The sequence below is a fragment of the Bos taurus genome, chromosome 14 (genome assembly GCF_002263795.3).
Source record: "Bos taurus isolate L1 Dominette 01449 registration number 42190680 breed Hereford chromosome 14, ARS-UCD2.0, whole genome shotgun sequence".
NCBI lineage: Eukaryota > Metazoa > Chordata > Mammalia > Artiodactyla > Bovidae > Bos > Bos taurus.
In genome coordinates, this window is record NC_037341.1 from 66,840,671 (window position 1) to 66,857,618 (window position 16,948).

Here is a 16,948-nt window from a genome sequence, read left to right on the forward strand (position 1 = left end):
AGAAAATAGATCTTTTATCTTTCCTTAAACTTGGCCTTGTATTTCTAAGTCTTCCCTCACCCCCATCCTTCTGGAGCTCACAGCTGTTGAGAATTCCCCAGTCTCCACACTCTTGCTGTCTCTGAGAGGCAGTCTTAGAGTAGGAGAGTCTACCTACTCTCCAGTGAGCAGCATCTCTCTCAGAGTGTGTGTAAAGTCTTAATCGACACTGTATACTCTTCTCGAGTTAGATTTTGACTATCACATTTCAGCCTGGATTCTGCAGTGGGAAACTTACTGCTACCCAATTCACTTTTATGCAACATCTTTTCTAAATGTGGCTATACCCCTTTTTAGTTCGATATTGTCAAAATTAGTGCTGAATCATACACAAGCCAAGATGGAGTTGGCTTTTTCTGAGGAAGACCAAGCGTTAGGTTTCCTTTTTTAAATAAACTTTAAACTCTTTATTTTTTACTGGGGTATAGCCGGTTAACAATGTTGTGGTGGTTTCAGGTGAATAACGAAGGGACTCAGCCGCATGTATGAATATATATACATATATCCCTTCTTTTCCCAACTGCCCTGCTATCCAGGCTGGCACAGAACATTGAGTAGAGTTCCCTGTGCTATACAACAGGTCCTTGTTGGTTATTCATTCTTAATATATAGCAGTGTATATATTCACACTTTCTAAACTCCCTATCTTCCCCCCCAGCAACCCTAAGTTTGTTTTCTAAGTCTGTGAGTCTCTCTCTGTTTTGCATCATCTTTTTTAGGTTTCACACATAAGGGATGCCGCCCGACACTCCTCCTTTTCTGACTCCACTCCGTGTGACACTCTCTAGGTCCATCCATGTTGCGCTAACGGTTTATTTCATTCTTTTCAATGGCCGAGTAATATTCTACTGTATGTATCAACCCATCTCCTTTAGCCATTCCTCTGTCAATGGACATTTGTCTTAACTTCAGTAAACAGCGCTGCAGTGAACATTAGGGTGCATGCATCCTTTTGGATCATGTTTTTCTCCAGATGTATGCCCAGGAGTGGGACTGCAGGGTCATATGGTAGCTCTATTTTTAGTTTTTAAAGGAATTTCCATACTGTTTTCCATAGTGGCTGTACCAATTTACATTCCTACCAACAGTGTAGGAGGGTTCCCTTCTCTCCATACCCTCTCCAGCATTTGTCGTCTGTGGATTTTTGATGACAGTAGTCATTCTGACTAGTATGAGGTGATTATGAAAAATGTCAGTTTGAGCAATAACCTGCTGGTGTCCTAAATGTCTTATGTGAGAATCAGAGGGACCATGTGGGCCATCTGAACAATTATGTGGGTACTGATTGAGAACGGGAAGAAGTAAACAACCCAGAGAGGCAGTGGTAGTCACACACATCTACCATTTGTGTCAGAATTCTGTTACTTGCTTGGTAGAGATTTGCAGATACAGCTGCTGAGTGAGCAAAGCAGTATGGATGTGTCTCTGAGCTGATCTCGCAAAGCCTTCGTATTGCAGGGAGATGAAAAATGTTTTCAGAGTCTAACTCACACAGGGTAAGAAATCAGAGGTAGCACAGAATCTTCGGTATGAAAAAATAAAACCAATTAAAAATAACAATCATTATCTTTGAAGTTTAAAATGAAAAGGGACAAACATCTCGACAAAAATATAATCCCTTACTTGTGCTCGTCTTGAGTAAAGCTGTCTCCCGGTTCCCATCAGTTCCTCACTTGCCTTAACAACACAAGATGGAGTCTAGCTTGAGTGAGATTGCTGTTCTTTACATTCATTGGCTTTTCTTGAGTGACAGCCACAAAAATTGCTCTTCTTTGGAGGGATTTAGCAGCAGCAGGTAATTTCTAGACACTCCATGATTTCATTTAAAAATTGAATTAAAAGAAAAAAAAACACACAACAAGATTGAGGAACAGGGGTGGCAAAGTAGAATCTACAAGCTGAACTGTCTTGTTTGGCTATCACAGGATTTTAAAATTTTTTATTTAAATTTATTTATTTTTAATTGGAGGATAACTGCTTTATAATGTTGTGTGGGCCTCTGCCATACACCAACATGAATCAGCCATAGGCAAACATATGTCCCCTCCCTCTCGAACCTCCCTCCTCTTCCCACCCCATCCCACCCCTCTAGGTTGTCACAGAGCACCAGATTTGAGCTCCCTGTATCATTCAGCAAATTTCCACTGGCTATCTAATTTTACGTATGTAGTGTACATGTTTCAGAGCTATTCTCTCAATTCGTCCCATCCGCTCCTTCCTGCACTGGATCTATAGGTCTGTTCTCTATGTCTGCATCATCTTTGCTGCCCTGCAAATTGGTTCTTTAGTACCATTTTTCTAGATTTCATATATATATATGTATATATATGTTAATATATGATATTCTTCTCTTTCAGACTTATTTCACTGTGTATAATAGGTTCTAGATTCTGTCACAGGAGTTTTAAAGTGAGGAATTTCACATAAAAATACAGATTTCTCCACGGCTACAATCTGCTGGAGCGAAGTGGCAATTGCCAGCTGGAGATGGGGCATAATTCCCTCTTCAGTTCCCTAAAGGCTTGCTCTGGGCCTGCTTCCCTCACCTACTCCCCCTGCTGGGTCCTGAACCTGAACTCTGATTCTGGCTGCCACCTGACACTCTGGAGACAGTGCGGTACAGAATCACTCTGAGAGGGAACCGCAGTTTAGCTCCATGAAGACTGGGATTAGTCTATGTGTGAATGGGGGAGGACCAGGAGCGGGGAATAGTTTTTGAAGCAATTAGAACAGTTTCCCCAAATGCATCCATGTACAGGGGAAGCAAAGAGAGGAGTGAGGAGAGACAGAAAAAAAAGGGAAAGGAGAGGAGGGCCTGGTTCTCAGAAAAGGGCCTGGTTCTCCCTGCTATCCATTTGGTAGCAGGGAGTGGGATGGAACTCACCAGCTCACTCTTTGCATGATGCCTTCCACAGGCAGCACCAGGCTTCAGGCACATGGTCAGCCGAGAAGGCCCTACTGCAGAGGCTAACCTCAAGACACACGCCCACCTTCTCCTCAAAATTCTGCCAACTCTTCTGGAATAAGCTATTTTTGCTCTGGGCCAGAACCACCATGGGACTGTATCTACAGCCTGGCTCTCTGTCCAGCTGCCCACCAGCCTGTAAAGCGGGGCTATAGGTACCACAGTACCAGACTCAGTGTCAGGATACTAAGGGGACGTTCAGTTCTGATATTCCTCTCTGGATTCAGCATTTTGGATCAGTGTATTTTCTCTGAGAATCTGTTTTGTTTTGTTTTGTTTTTCTTGTTTGTTTTTAAATATTACAAAACATTATGAGCCTTACACCATGTCTGATTTCTCTTTGCACTGGTGGATAAACGTCAGAATCAAATTTGTGGCCAGCTTCTAGCAAATGTAGGAGACACAAATGGCTGAGATGCATTTGGGGAAAGACAACCTTCCATTATCTGTAGTTTTTGCATCTGTGGATTCAGCCAACCTCGGAGGAAACTATTAAAAAAATTCCAAAAAGTGTCAAAAGCAAAACTTGAGTTTGTTGCATACCAGTAACTATTTATGTAGCATTTACATGGTATTGGATATTACTCGTAATCTGATGATTTAAAGCAGGGGTCCCCAGCCTTCAGGCCACAGACCAGTAGTGGTCCGTGGCCTGTGAAGAACTGGGCTGCACTAGCAGAGGTGCTGTCTTCCACAGAACCAGTCCCTGGTGCCAAAAAGGTTGGGGACTGCTAATTTAAAATATATGGGAGGATGTGCGTAGGTTATACGCAAATATACCATTTTATATAAGGGGCTTCAGCATCTTTGGATTTCTTATTCAAGGTGCCCTCCTAAAAGCAATCTCCTGCAGATACCCAGAGACAACTGTACTTTGCTTTTTCTTAATTTTTGAGCTCTTTATTTTCCTTTGTTCTTTTTCTTGACTGCTAATTTTAAAGTGCTTTAAAAAATAACTTACTGCTCTCAGATGCTACACAAATACAGGATGAATAACCAAAGAAGGCATTCCAGAAGGCAAGGAGCATCTTCAGTTAAATTAGTCCAGGAACAATCAAACCGCATGCTTACGAGTGCTAGTTGATTGCAAAATGGAATTGAACATTTTAACTGCACAATGCTTGCCCCTTAATTTAAAAATCAATTTAATTTTGTCTTTGTTCATTTTCCTCATGTACTCAATGAAAATTCCTAGCTTCATGAAAACCGATGGCTTACCATGGGGTGGGGGGAGGGTGTCTCCTCACCCTCATAGCTACCTGGCTGTGTGTGACATGTGCTGGTTGATATGATTGGGTTCACTGCCCTACCCCCATCACAGGATCCCAACTCCCTGCAGGTACTGGTTGTCCTCCATGAAGATCCTGTGTATGTGTATGTGTGTTAGTCGCTCAGTTGTATCCAACTCTGTGACTCCATGGACTATGGCCTGCCAGGCCCCTCTGTCCATGGGATTCTCTACACAATAATACTGGTAGCCATTCCCTTCTCCAGGGGATCTTCCTGGCCCAGGGATCGAACCCAGGTCTTCTGCATTGCAGGCAGATTCTTTACCGTCTGAGCCACTAGGGAAGCCTCAATCTTAGGACCCTGTGTAACCCATGAAAGATATTAGATTATATATGAAGTTAGGGTGACTCCAGTTTCTGTTTCCCATACTGTCCTTTCTCAATGACTCCCCCCACCCCCCCGGGATATCCCAAGATTCATATCTAAGTCCTGTTGGGATCTTTTCTTCCCAATTAATCTTCCAAGTGAAAATCTACCAACTTCACTTCTTTCTCTAGAATTCTTCTGTACTATTAATGTGTTGTTGGGAAAAAAGAGAAGGTGCAAGTATGTTAAGAGTGTGTATGTACATGTTGGTGGGAATGTGAACTGCTGCAGGCACTATGGAGAACAGTATGGAGATTCCTTAAAAATTTAAAAATAAAATTACCATGTGATCCAATAATCCCACTCCTGGATATATATCCAGAAAACACAAAAACTGTAATTGGAAAAGATAAAGCACCCCAGTGTTCATAGCAACACTATGTACAATACCCAAGACATGAAAGCAATCTGACAGATGAATGAATAAAGATATGGGGTGTGTGTACACACACACACACACACACACACACACACACACACACACACAGTGGACTATTGCTCAGCCATAAAGAATAAAATAATGCCATTTGTTGCAACATGGATGTACCTAGAGATGATCATACTAAGTGAAGTAAGTCAGACAGAAAAAGATAAATATATGATATCACTCATATGTGGAATCTAAAAAAATGATAAATGAGCTTATTTACTAAACAGAAATAGACTCACAGGCATAGAAAACAGACTTATGGCTACCAAAGGGGAAGGGGGGAGGGATAAATGAGGAGTTTGGGGTTGACATATACACACTACTATATATATACAAAAAAGATAAACAACAAGGGAGCACAGGGAACTATAGTCAACATCTTATAATAACCTAAAAATAATCTGAAAAAGAACATATATATATATATATATATCCAAATCACTTTGCTGTACACTTGAAACTATCACATAAATTTCTATTAAAAAAGAGTATGTGTGCACATAAAGGAAAAGGAATAATAAAGATAATAAAAGTATGGGTATAATATGAACAAACATGGCATGAAAAGAGATGGCAGGGAAAAGAGAGACCCTGCACCTACAGCCCTCTGCACTGGGCAGCATGTGGAGGTGTGGATTGAGGGCAGCCTTTTGTTCTGGAAAGTGATGAGGGCTGTGGGACAACTGGGGAAGGGCTCTAGGGTGATTCAGAGAAGGCACGATGCAGCTTACGTAGAAGGCAAGACCAGGCTTTGTAAATTACCAAGCTTCTACTCTGGCTGGAGATGAAGGCTGGCATATGTATATCCCAACCAGAGAGAAATTCAATGACTAAATTACATATTAAAAGTAGTAACTGCAACAGATAGGGTACACCCATGATTCTAAGTTCCACATACATGCAATTAATGGAAGACTCTCTTGGACAGCACTTAGTTTTGCTTTAGGATCCCTTTCTAAACTGTAGTGAAAATCTTCATATTTGGTGATTGGAGTCTCATAAATTTCTTGATTTTTACAATCATAACCATGTTTTATAAGGTCTTCTTTTAATACTCTGTTATTTGGAAGGAATGATGCTAAAGCTGAAACTCCAGTACTTTGGCCACCTCATGCGAAGAGTTGACTCATTGGAAAAGACTCTGGTGCTGGGAGGGATTGGGGGCAGGAGGAGAAGGGGACGACAGAGGATGAGATGGCTGGATGGCATGACTGACTCAATGGATGTGAGTCTCAGTGAAATCCGGGAGTTGGTGATAGACAGGGAGGCCTGGCTTGCTGCGATTCATGGGGTCGCAAAGAGTCGGACATGACTGAGCGACTGATCTGATCTGATCTGATTTTCTAAAATAACAGTGTCGTTTATGTTCTAAGGAGTTTTGAAATCAGCTGTCCCTTAAGTTTCTTTGGCTTTGGTATTGCATGGCTTAAACCCATTAGTTACTCAGTCTAGTCTACGTAACATTATTGTAGTGAATATGAATTTTCATAGTTGCAACAATTTATAAAATTCAGATGAACTTAAACATGGCAATTCAAGTAACTAGGTAACAACACTTAAAAAACAAAATTCAAAGAACTTCCTTTGGCAACACGTATGCTGTACAAATTCTTCTGGCTGCCCTGTAATGGGAATAAAGCCCCTTAAGAGTATTTCTTGTCTGGGTCCAAATTTCCAAGTTGGGAACTAGTTCTGCCTACTCTGAGTACTCCCTACTCCTTTCCAGGGAGGGTGGTCTCTACCAGTTCCCTAAGAGTTCTGACCCCTGGAGAGGTAACCGTGAGAATTCCTTTCTCAAGATCTTGCACCAACAAACCAACAAGGCACTCTCTAAATGTATCCTAAGCTCTTCAACTCCAGCCAGCAAAGATTTTTGTCTCCTCTTTGTGTGGTAGAGATTTGGCTTATATATCATCACATGTTTTTCTTCCTTTATGATTTATATTATAAACTCTTAATGCTCTTTGGTTTGCCCTTGCGGAGCTAAAACTTTCTCTTTCAATGCTGTTGTATCTTCCCCTCTCAAGAAATTATTTTGTAATTCAAAATAAGAATTTGAGTTGCTAAATTCCACTTTCTTGGTTCCTTGGTATTTTCTCTTCTCTATAACAAAAACCTCAGCCTAAAGATCTCATTTTTTTTGGTGAAAAGAAAATGCCAGGAAGGAAGATTATGTCCACCAATATTTTTAAATTTTTTGAAGTTACTTATATGACATGAGACTACTTATATGACATTGAGAGTCCCTTGGACAGCAAGGAGATCAAACCAGTCAATCCTAAAGGAAATCAACCCTGAATATTCACTGGAAGGACTGATGCTGAAACTCCAATTCTTTGGCCACGTGATGCAAAGAGCTGACTGATTGGAAAAGACCCTGATGCTGGGAAAGATTGAAGGCACGAAGAGAAGGGGACAGCAGAGGAGGAGATAGTTGGATATCACCGACTTAACAGACATGAGTTTGAGCAAGCTCTGGGAGACGGCGAAGGACAGGGAAGCCTAGCATGCTGCAGTCCATGGGGTCACAAAATGTCAGACACAACTTAGTGACTGAACAACAACAACAAAATATGACGTGAACTGAGTGACTTAGGTGGTCTGCTATAAAATTTTGCTCTTTGGGTGGCAGGGTGTGGGGAGGGAACTGGGAAAAAGCTAGGCGCATTTTTCAAGATATTAAGTTCAAATAGTTTTTGCAATTTACCTTTAAGAGGCAGATTTTTTTTCTTTCCCTTTGAAAATATTCCCTACGTCAATCCTTTTCAATGATCTTCCATAAACTGGGAGGGTTAGCTGGCAAAATTTCATACCCTAAGCAGTACTCACTGTCTCATCTAACAGACTCAAACTTTCATCCTGGGGGAAGAGAAAATCTTTGTGGCTAAAAAATGTCATCTGGGATCTTAAAGCCCATCAGCAGGGAGACAGGGAGGAATGTAGTTCTCTTGACTGGGGAATAGGTTGGATGACTGGAATGTCTTTTTCCCCCGGCGTGTTAATTTCTATGATTGGAAGAAATCAGACCTTAAAAGGAACGGAGGAAGTACAATTTTCAGAGAACAACAGTGAAGACTAGTTATTGGGGAGAGGTGAAAATACTTCCAGGTCTGAGTTCATGACAGTAAATTTGTATTGCTTTCATAACATTCATAGAATGATTTTCACAAATGCAGTGCAAATGAAGATGTTTTATTCCCAACGTGGGCTGCTGAAATGAAACTCACTTCTCTTCAGCATCATCATTCCACATATACACACCATAGAAAATGATTCACAACTAACATATATATATTTCAGTTTATACATATTTGTAGGTGTATACGAAGACACGTGCATATATAACTATATTAAATATATATATTTGAAAATTAAAAGGTATCTTTACCCACTAGAGAGAGTCTGATATTTCAATCTATTAAGCCATAATTTTACATCACAGATTAGTGGCTAAGAGCGTGGGTGCAGGAGTTGGATTGCTTGGGCTAAGACCATTTATTAGCTGCGTGACCTTGGGCAAGGTCCAGGATCTTTTTGTACAGCAGTAACCTCAGCTCTAAGATGGGAGAAATAACTGTCTGCCCAATGCAGTGGTGTAGGGATTCAGTGAATTGGAACATGGTACTGGATAAAATGCAAAATAAAGGTGAAATTGTGTTATAATTACTAGTATGTGTAAGGGCCACGCTAGGTGCTTTGAGGGATAAAAAAGGAGACACGGTCTCTACCCTTACATAGTCTACTGTCTAACTGGAAACCCAAGATGCGGTGTCATATAAATTAACTATTAATGCCTGAGAAGAAAACCAACAGTTTAGTTCAGTAGCACAGACCAGCTTCTCAAGGCACAGAGAAGTGTATATAAGGTGTCAGTTTCACATTCGCTTCCCTTTATCCAATGCTTATCTCTTTGACATGATGAAAGGCTCAAGCAGACTGTATAATAAACACTGCTGCAGTGGTCCGCCTACATTAATCCTGCAGTGGTTTAGCCATGGGTGAGCGTTATGATGCAGATGTTAATGCTGGATTAAGGCTCTTGACAACGGAGGTTGGTCCAACTGTTAGTGCTCTGAAAAGTGAGCCAATCCATCAATTTCTGCAGTTTGTACAGGGATGGTGATGACTTCAGCTGATCCCACCCTGCCCCCCGACTCCCTGCCGAGATTTACAGAGAATTCCGGACTGTGGTTATCTGGTTTAAGAGGTAATTCTGTATAAGAACTGGCATAAAACTGCATGTCTAATTGCCAAAGGAAGGTATTACAGTTAACAACCTCTCTGTGAGATGGAGGGCTGCTTATATGTGCTCTGAAATGATGATGGAAGGCCTTGGGAAGAAGAGATTATGAAAGGGCCTTCAACAAGATGTAAGGTGATTCTTGGCTTAATCCCTTTTAAGTTAAATATTAATTCCCCTAACTTAATTTTTAAAGCATCACTCTAGATTTTTACCTAAGACTGCCCTGAATGGTGCCCATATCAAAAGATGCTTTCTAAAGCTAAATTATCAGCTTAATAGATCTCCATGTATTGATTTAAATACATAACCTGCACCTATAAAATTGCTTCTGTGGGGAAAAAAGGGATATTCTGATTTCAGAGTAAATTAAAAATCAATTTATAAACTCACTTTTAAAAACTCTGCTTTGACTGGTTCTTTCACTCAACATTTATTGAGTGTTTTTCATGTTATCAGACATCAGACACTGTTGTAGTCACATGTGAACAAAACAAAAATCCTTGCCCTGATGGAGCTGACATTCTAGAGAGGAGAGGCAGTTAAATAATGAACATAATAAAGAGTTGGTATAGTGTGTTATGGGTTTCTCTGGTGGCTCAGACGGTGAAGAATCCACTTGAGATGCAGGAGACCCAGGTTCAATCCCTGGAGTGGGAAGATCCTCTAGAGAAGGGAAGGGCTACCAAGTCAAGTGCTAAGGAATAAAAAAAAAGTAGTGCAGAGTTAGAAGGATGGGGCTGGGTGTCAATTTTAAATAGGACAGTCGTTGACAAGGTTACATTTAAGCAAAGTGTGAAGGGAGCCAGCCAAGGGAGTTGAACCTACCTGGGCAAAGAGCCAGTGCCAATGCCCTGAGGCAGAAGCCTACTTAGTGAGTCTGAAGAACAGAAGGTAGGCCACTGTAGTTGGAAGTGGGTGGGAGAGACAAGAGGATATGGTCAGAGAGGTAAGCTGGGTAGTGGCAGGGAGGGAACCGAACAAATCATGGACAGCCTTGTAAGCTACTGAAAAGCCTCTGAGAGAGATAGCAGTCACTTGTATTAGGCTGGTTTAAAGTAAGGCCCTGAGCTGTGCTAAGTTGCTTTAGTTGTGTGTAACTCTTTGCAACCCTCATGGACTGTAATCCGCCAGGTTCCCCTGTCCATGGGATTCTACAGACAGGAATACTGGAGTGGGATGCCATGTCCTTCTCTAGGGACATGGGGATCTTCCTGACTCAGGAGTCATATGGGCATCTCTTACCTCTCCTGCATTGGCAGGTGGGTTCTTTATATGACTAGCACCATTTGGGAAGTCCACCTGTATCAAAACAATTCCTCTTATTCCTTGTCTCCTGTACTTCAATTTGAATGTGGAAACAATCTAATTGAGATCTTGTTAAAAGTCAAATTTTAAATTAGGAGGTCTGAGGGGGGCCTAAAATTCTGCATTTTTAACGAGCTTGCAGGTAATGCCAGACTGCCAGTCGACAACCCCACATTGACTAATGAGAGTGAAGAACCAATGGGCTTTGAGGCTTTCTCCTCCATTGGTTGGTTGCAAGGGCCTTCTTGTTCCCTTTGAGCTTAAAAGGACATCCTGAAAGCTTTCATACTGGTCATAACCTTGTCAGTGGACTCACTATTTCATGTCCTTTCACCTGGCTAGTAAAGGTATGGTCGAGAGCTCTCTTGGGAATATGAGATATGTTGTTTGGCTGTTTCCATGCAGGGTCTAAGAAGTTTCTAGGGCCTCCTTACTGCCACTATGGGGGCTCTGCTTCTAAACCTTCACCTGGGAAGCCCTGCTCTACTCCTTGAATGATAATAGTTCTCTGAACACATTCCTGTCTTACTCCAATTATAGCAAGTAATTCTGACTTGTAGCCTTCACTCCTGGTCCTATATCTTGAATGATAGCCTGACTCTATAAACTAGGCCTGAGGCAGCTAGAGGATTTGGGTGATGGTCCTGGGACGAAGAGGTGCTCAGCTGATGCTGGTGCAAAAGGTAAGGTTGAACTTTGTTTTTCCCCCTGTGCAGTGCAGCTAGTGAGATCTTAGCTTCCTCACCAGGGACTGAACCCTTGCATTTTGCAGTGGAAGCTGAGTACCAACCATTGGACAACTAGGGAAGTCCTGAGTCTGACTTTCATAAAAACTAATGAAGTAATTTACAGCTGAACAGGCCTGGAAGGACTAGACACTTGTGAATATAAAACAAAGGTTATGAGTCACACAGACTTGGGTTAGAATTATGCTTCCACGCCTTACTGTGTTATGCCAAGAATGTTCCTTGGCATCTCTGAACCATAGTTATCTCACCTGGAAAATGAGAATGATAAGGATACCTCCTTCATACATTGAGAAAAGGCATATGAGGCATGTAGAAAAGTGCCTGATATAATGATACTCATAAAATACTAGTTGCTATTAGTTTTATAATTACTGTTAAAATCCAACCACACGTCACATCGCTTTGTGGCCTGGCATTACGGTACTTACCTTTAAAGTCCCTGGAGTTAAAAGTACCAGGGCACATCCCTCAGCAAAGTCTTTCAAAGATGAGACAGACCAGGAGCAGGTTCATCATGGCAGTTGTTACAGTAGATAATGGCAGGAACTTTAGATAGTTAGTTTAGAAAGCATATGATGGGGGTACTGATAATGATGACTGTCTTGAGGGTATCTTGTAGAAGAGGACCCTGAGGGCACACCTGAGACCAAAGGGGAAAGTCTTTTTTTTGGAAGACCAAAAAAAAAAAAAAAAAAAAAGGAAACGGAAGCACATCCCTCTGTAACCTGTGAGTGAGTTGAGGGGTGAAATAGAGGGGTGGGGGCGCCCGCGAGGGGCGGCGGCTCTTGCGCAGCTGCGGCGGCGGAACCAATCAGCGGGTGCATCCCGTCCTCGCGCGACGGTACAGTCGTGCCGTCGTGACGTCGGCGGTTGCCATGGAGCGCCCCACTCTGTAGGGCCGCGAGCCGGCGCCAGGGGGGCCACGGGGTCGTATCGCCGCTTTGAGGTCTAGTCGGCAGCCGCCATGAGCGGCCGGAGTAAGGGGAGAAGGTCCTCCCGCGCCAAAGGCCGTGGCAAGAGCCGCGCCAAAGGCCGAGTCCGCGCCGCGCCTGACGACGCCCCACGCGACCCGGACCCTCCAGAGTGCCAGAGGCTCGGGGAGGAGACCAAGGCGGCACAGGTGCAGGCTGGCGCGGTTTGGGGTGGCCCGGAAGGCGCTGCGCCGGCGCCGCCCCGCCGGCCCGGGGAAGAGGCTGCCTGCCGGCTGCCCCTAGATTGTGGCCTCGCGCTCCGGGCCCGGGCGGCGGGGACTCGCGGGCAGGCGGTGACCAGGCCCTGCCTGGTCAAGGCCACATCCTTCCCGGAGCGCCTGGTGAGTGACACCGTCTTCGTGGGAACCGTGGGCACCGTGGCGAGGCCGAGAAACGGGCCCCGCGTCGGAAGCCGGCGAGGCCCCGCCGCGAAGAAGGCCCCAGATACCTGTAGTGCGGTGGGAAGGGGGTCTGCGGCCTTGGCCGGTGGGAAGCCAAAGAAAGGGCCCGCGGCGGAGGCCGCCTCCGTCCCCGTGGGCGAGGAGAAGGTGGAGAACGCGGGGTCAGGGCCCCCGGCGACAGAGGGCAGCATGGATACGCTGGAGAACGTCCAGCTGAAGCTGGAGACCATGAACGCCCAGGCGGACCGGGCCTACCTGCGGCTCTCCCGCAAGTTTGGGCAGTTGCGGCTGCACCACCTAGAGCGCAGGAACCTCCTTATCCAGAATATTCCAGGCTTCTGGGGGCAGGCCTTTCAGAACCACCCCCAGCTCTCGTCCTTCCTGAATAACCAGGATAAAGAGGTCCTCAGCTTCTTGAATAGCTTGGAGGTGGAAGAGCTTGGCCTGGCGAGACTGGGCTACAAAATCAAGTTCTATTTCGGGCGCAACCCCTATTTCCAAAATAAGGTGCTCATCAAGGAATACGGGTGCGGCCCTTCGGGTCAGGTGGTGTCTCGTTCCACTCCAATCCAGTGGCTCCCCGGGCACGACCTCCAGACCCTTAGCCAGGGGAACCCCGACAACAGCCGGAGCTTCTTTGGGTGGTTTTCAAACCACAGCTCCATCGAGTCTGACAAGATTGTGGAGATAATCAACGAGGAATTGTGGCCCAATCCCTTACAGTACTACCTGATGAGTGAAGGGGCCCGTGCAGAGAAAGGAAAGGAGGGCAGGCCGGGTCCTGCGAGGCCGCCAGGGGAGACCCCGGAACCTGGGGTAAACAAGTCCAACTGATCGTGCTCAAGTCTGCGTCCTGCGTCCTACCTCCTACTGGCCCCCGTGCCCGGCTGGCCTTGGGTGTTTGGCTGTCTGCCTTCTCTTCGTGTTGGCCTCTGCACACTATTCCTGTTGGACTTCGGTTTCAAGAATATGGCGTTTATGATCATGTTCTTTTGCCTCCCGTGACGTTCTTGCTTTCTCTACATTAGTATCATACGTTTTGTGATCTCGCCCCTCCTGTTCATATGTTAAACTCACTTGATTCCAGCGTGTGTTGCCTCTCTCTACATTGCTTGGACCCTGTTCTTGGCTCTGGCGTTTCCCACCTGGCTTTCACATGGACACTCGTGAGTCAATCAGCAGGAGGACCAGCGCATCCTAAGCTCTGCTACTTCAGGACTGGTGACTTGCTGGGCTTCGAGTTCATGCCAGCCATGCATGCCATCTGTGGCAAGCTTTTTGGTGGCCACTGCAGAATGAAGCTAGTGCATGTGGCATTGGCCATCAGCCAAAACTGATTGTCTCTTGGCTCTGGGGTCACCAGCCAAGGTGCCACCTGCAGGATCTCTGGCTTTGGCCAGGGACCCATGCTGCCCTCCTAGACAACGGGTTGAGGTTCAGGGTGAGAAGCAGTTTGCTGTGGGTTTTGTACTGTTCTGCATCTCTTCCTGCCTCTGGGCCTTTCTTCGTGGTAAACCTTTGTCAAGGTCTGCACCATACCTCATCACTGTCAGGCCATTGAGTTTTGTCTAGGTTGCCAGTTGGCCCCAATTGGCTTCCTGGGCAACAAGGACCTCGAGAACTACCTGTGGACACAGGCCCTCTGCCGGTGCATGAGACACACACCTACCCTCTCCAGCCTTCCAGGAACCCTGCTGGCTGCTGGACTGATGGGCAGGCTGGTACGTGTGGACATGTGCTCACTGTCGTCAAGCTGTGGCTCCAGGTGAGGGTGGCGACCGGACTCACTTAACATCTAGGTACCTTTATCCACTCCCCCCATCCCTGCCTCACACGTAACCGGAATGCTATAGTGGGGTTGCTGGGGAAGGGAGATTTCTGATCTGTGGGCCTGTGTCTACTTCAGCTCACGCCTGTACACCTCCTTCCTCAATCCTCTTTCTGTTCCCTTACCCTCTCTTCCTTCTTCCCTCTGTCCCTGTGCTTGTCCCCCACTCCTCTCTTTCTTTCTTTTTTTTGGTTTCAGTAGTGGTACTTCTGAAAGAGAAAACAGAGAGAGAAAACAAAACAGTTGTGAAACCAGGGTTTTCTGCGTACAGCTAGCGAGTTGGCTGGGGCCTTGTTAAACACAGGCACACCCTGGGCTGGAATAGGGTAGAGGAAGCCAGAAGCCAGGTGGGTCTGCGGTCATGTCCTGCTCCCTCCCGCCTTCCGGGTCCCTCTGTAATTCTGACATGGAGATTCCTCACATGCAGCGCATCTGCTAGAACGGCCACCCCGGGCAGCAGTGCTGGGGACCAGGGTCACTCCTGCTTTGGCCTTGTTCTCTGCCTCCTAAGGCCTGGCTGCCTTCTGTTCCCTTTGGGCAAGCGTCTCTCATCCCCCAGCTCTCACCCTCAGCAGTGAGGTTTCTTCCTTTTCTCTAGGCTTCTACCTTCACATACCCTTGGGAGTAGACTGTAGCCTTCAGTATGGGGGATCCCAAGGCTGCCCTGGGGCGTGGGGACAGGGGAAGGGGGAGTGCCTTTTCTGAATCTCCAGGGCTCATTTCCAGCGGGTGTAAAAGCTGAGCTGTGCCCTTCCTGCCTAGGCTCATCTGTGCCCTCTTTCCCCCTCATCCCTCAGGGTGGGGTAAGTACTGAGGGTGTGTGTCCTTGCCTTCACCCTAATCTCTCTCTCCTTACGGAAGACCTCCTTCTGAGTTTCCCATGGGCTAGGGAAGTCTTGCCTCAAGAGCTGTCAAGAGGGTGTTTGGGGCAGGCGAGCTGGGGCAAAAACCTAGAGCGGGAATAAGCCTGGTGTGGAGAGGGCTTGGCAAAGCAGCTCGAAGTGGCTTGAGGATCCTCCAGGAGAGTATAGCTATCTCTCAGAGATAGAAGGGACGGGAAGGAGCCTTCCCTAGGGCAGGGACAGGAGAATTAAAGGGCAGTGGGCAAGTGTTTTGCTGAGGCGAGGGTATGCCCAAACTTTTGTCCAAAAATCTTTCATTTTTGGTAGATTTTATAAATCACAAAAACCGTCTGAATAACATTACTTTGGATTCTTTCTCTTTTCTAGGTGTGGCCCTGTGTTTTGTAGAAGATTATGTGCTACTTATTTTGTTTGAGTAAATCTTATCATTTTCCCCATTTTTTGCCTAATGGGAAAATAGAGCTGTATAGGTTGGCTTTTTTTTTTTTTTTTAAAGCTTTTTCCTCTATTATGGACATTTTCAGACATGCACAGAAATGGAGAGACCTCGTGTGCCGTCACCTAGCTACATCATTTATCAGTTATGGTCAACCCAGTTTCATCTGCATCTCCATCTCCCTGCCTGTATTGTTGATCGAAAGTCCAAGACACTGTGCCAATTCAACTGGGACCACTTTGGGAGACTGAGACACTCTGCTGGTGGTGATCGTGGTGGGCTGCACTCTCACTACCGTATCAGATCTGCCTTTTGCTTTTCATGTTAACTAATGACGTTCCAGAGATGGGCCTTAGAAACAAAAGTCTTCAGAGTTGACAAGAAGTCTTAGAAAGTGATGAAGCTGCCTTTTCCCTGTGTCCACAAGAGGAAAGAGAGACTGCTCTGTTGTAAACTCTTTCAAAGACTTATCTTTCAGTCTTTGATAAGGTGCTTACTTGAGACCTTTCACCAGAATAACAGTCTTTTTTTCCCCTCTAAGACGGAGACTTTGTGTGACTATTACAATTATCAGCGTGTCCTGGTCTCATGATATAACTCTGAACTTGAAAGTAAAGTATAATTTGGAAATTGTTTCTGTGTTCTGTGAAAATAACCTCCCCAAAGTAATCAGTAACCGGTTGTCTTACTTGGTAATTTGGCACTCTGGTAATAATGCAATTATTTCTCTGTTCTGAAACAGTATAAACAGTTGTAAGCTTGCATGTGTGATGGAAACAATAAAAGCTTGTATCTCTATTATATTTTATTATTTTTAAAAAAGAATTGGAAGGTTAAGCAGAGGCTGGGTAGTCGACGGCATGTATACTGTGGCATACATGAGTGATTCCTAAGCCTCAGGCCCTTGTGTGACTAGCTCTATAACAATATATAAAATTCTGATTTCCAAGCCCTTATCAGAGATTGAGATCCTGTGGTTCTGGGAAGAAGCCATGCAGTCTTGTTTTTAGCAAGCTTTCCAAGTGATTCTAGTGCAAAGCCAAAGCTTCTCAAATTTTAGAG

The 16,948-nt window shown here is 45.0% G+C and overlaps 1 protein-coding gene and 1 long non-coding RNA gene across 6 annotated transcripts; one reads left to right on the forward strand and one right to left on the reverse strand.

The window, feature by feature from the left end:
• Positions 1-8,266: 8,266 nt before the first annotated feature.
• Positions 8,267-12,164, reverse strand: LOC104974119 (uncharacterized). Its single transcript, XR_811322.3, has 2 exons — positions 11,816-12,164; positions 8,267-10,027 (listed from the first exon to the last, which is right to left on the reverse strand). It is a non-coding gene; the product is annotated as an uncharacterized lncRNA (long non-coding RNA).
• Positions 12,165-12,232: 68 nt separating this feature from the next.
• Positions 12,233-16,684, forward strand: TSPYL5 (TSPY like 5). Of its 5 annotated transcripts, none has more exons than XM_025001747.2 (2): positions 12,233-14,524; positions 15,817-16,684. In XM_025001747.2, exon 1 carries the CDS (start codon positions 12,352-12,354, stop codon positions 13,591-13,593), a length of 1,242 nt encoding a protein of 413 aa, XP_024857515.1. In that variant the 5' UTR covers positions 12,233-12,351; the 3' UTR covers positions 13,594-14,524; positions 15,817-16,684. The 5 variants fall into 5 exon arrangements, with proteins under 5 accessions (XP_024857515.1, XP_059730257.1, XP_024857517.1 ...); XM_059874274.1 differs by having other exon boundaries at positions 12,263-14,558; XM_025001749.2 differs by having other exon boundaries at positions 12,263-14,558; positions 15,975-16,684.
• The last annotated feature ends 264 nt before the right edge of the window (positions 16,685-16,948 follow it).